The sequence below is a fragment of the Austrofundulus limnaeus genome, unplaced genomic scaffold (genome assembly GCF_001266775.1).
Source record: "Austrofundulus limnaeus strain Quisiro unplaced genomic scaffold, Austrofundulus_limnaeus-1.0 Scaffold2137, whole genome shotgun sequence".
Classification (NCBI taxonomy): Eukaryota; Metazoa; Chordata; class Actinopteri; order Cyprinodontiformes; family Rivulidae; genus Austrofundulus; species Austrofundulus limnaeus.
This window is the reverse complement of record NW_013954539.1, coordinates 36,234-37,657: the sequence shown is the minus strand read 5'-3', so window position 1 is coordinate 37,657 and position 1,424 is coordinate 36,234. Positions and strand designations below refer to the sequence as shown.

At 38.8% G+C, this 1,424-nt stretch overlaps 1 protein-coding gene across 2 annotated transcripts in view; it reads right to left on the bottom strand.

Annotated features, from left to right (window-relative positions):
• Positions 1 to 1,424, bottom strand: part of polr3glb (RNA polymerase III subunit GL b) — a 10,947-nt gene that overhangs the window by 2,420 nt on the left and 7,103 nt on the right. For both annotated transcript variants that reach the window (XM_014034484.1, XM_014034485.1), the window contains 3 exons: positions 507 to 636; positions 361 to 429; positions 218 to 274 (listed from right to left, as the gene is read on the bottom strand). In XM_014034484.1, coding sequence (XP_013889938.1) covers positions 218 to 274; positions 361 to 429; positions 507 to 636 — 256 coding nt within the window. The remainder of the gene's footprint in view (positions 1 to 217; positions 275 to 360; positions 430 to 506; positions 637 to 1,424) is intronic.

Sequence of the window (1,424 nt, the reverse complement as noted above, 5' to 3'; positions counted from 1 at the left end):
GGACTGAAGTAATCAGATTACTGAGGACTGAAGTAATCAGATTACTGAGGACTGAAGTAATCAGATTACTGAGGACTGAAGTAATCAGATTACTGAGGACTAAAGTAATCAGATTACTGAGGACTGAAGTAATCAGATTACTGAGGACTGAAGTAATCAGATTACTGAGGACTAAGGTAATCAGATTACTGAGGACTAAGGTAATCAGATTACTGACCCTTGCTGTGTGGTCTCCTGACATGAAGTCGCAGCTCTTTGGGAAACCTCTTCCAGTCTGAAACAACAAACACAGGTGTCAGCACCTGGTTACCACGGTGACCTGGGGTCACCATGGTAACAGGCTGAGGTAGGTGGGCTCACCCAGGGTCCAGTCTTTCAGGCTCTTGCTGTGCTCGTTCAGGTGATATTTATCGGAGTAGCGCTCCACGTCTGACAGGAAGTGCAGAGAGACTTTCACAATAAGACAGCAGTGTGTTCTGGTCAATGATCAACAGAACCTGTCGGACCTTTGTGCACCTGGACCGGCTGGATGAAACACGGCAGACTCTTCATGGCTGCTCTGAGGTCCTGCTTCAGTGCCAGCAGGTACTCCACCTCCTCCCCACCTGTGAGAGGGAGGGGCTTCTGCTCCATCACCTGGACAACAATGTACACATTACAGCTACACCTGGCCAGCAAAGGGGCGGGGCTTACAGAGACCAATGACCTGCTAGATGAGAAGCACTCAAAGCTTCAGGTCAGAATTAAAGAGCTGCAGGCTTTAGAGACACTAAAATAACTTCATCCAAATAACCATAAATAAAATAAAGATAAAGTCACTGAGACCCTGTGATTGGACGTAAACTCTGACAGTAATAACGTAAACAAACTGAAGAACAGGTCATATTAATACAACAAGTCAGGGTCTGGATTAACCTTTTCAATTATATAAACATGAACCTTAGTTTATTAAAATGACAGACTGACACTTGGTTTAATGATGAGAAAATAAATCAAATGTAAAGTTAATGATTACAGCTGATAATGTAATAAATAATTACAGGTGAGATATTAATAGAATAATTAGTGTGTCTGTAGATCACGTGTTTACACATAAACTGTTTGTAATAAAACAGTTTGGACATGTTAATACTGACTCAGTGCAGTTATAATATTTATATTTAATAATTATAAACTCAATGTTTAGTTTCTGTCTTTCTGCGTTCAGATCTAAACCAATCACAACAGACTGATAATATTTTACTAACACAGGTGATGATGGCTGACTTTATCATTTATAAAAATGATCAATGCACTGATGCAGCAGCTACAGTAAATAAAAAGAGAAATATAAAAAAGCTTTGGATAAACTGAAAGATAACTTAAAACTGAATGATGATAAATAATGGTAAATAATAATAATATAGTAATAATATAATTATTAT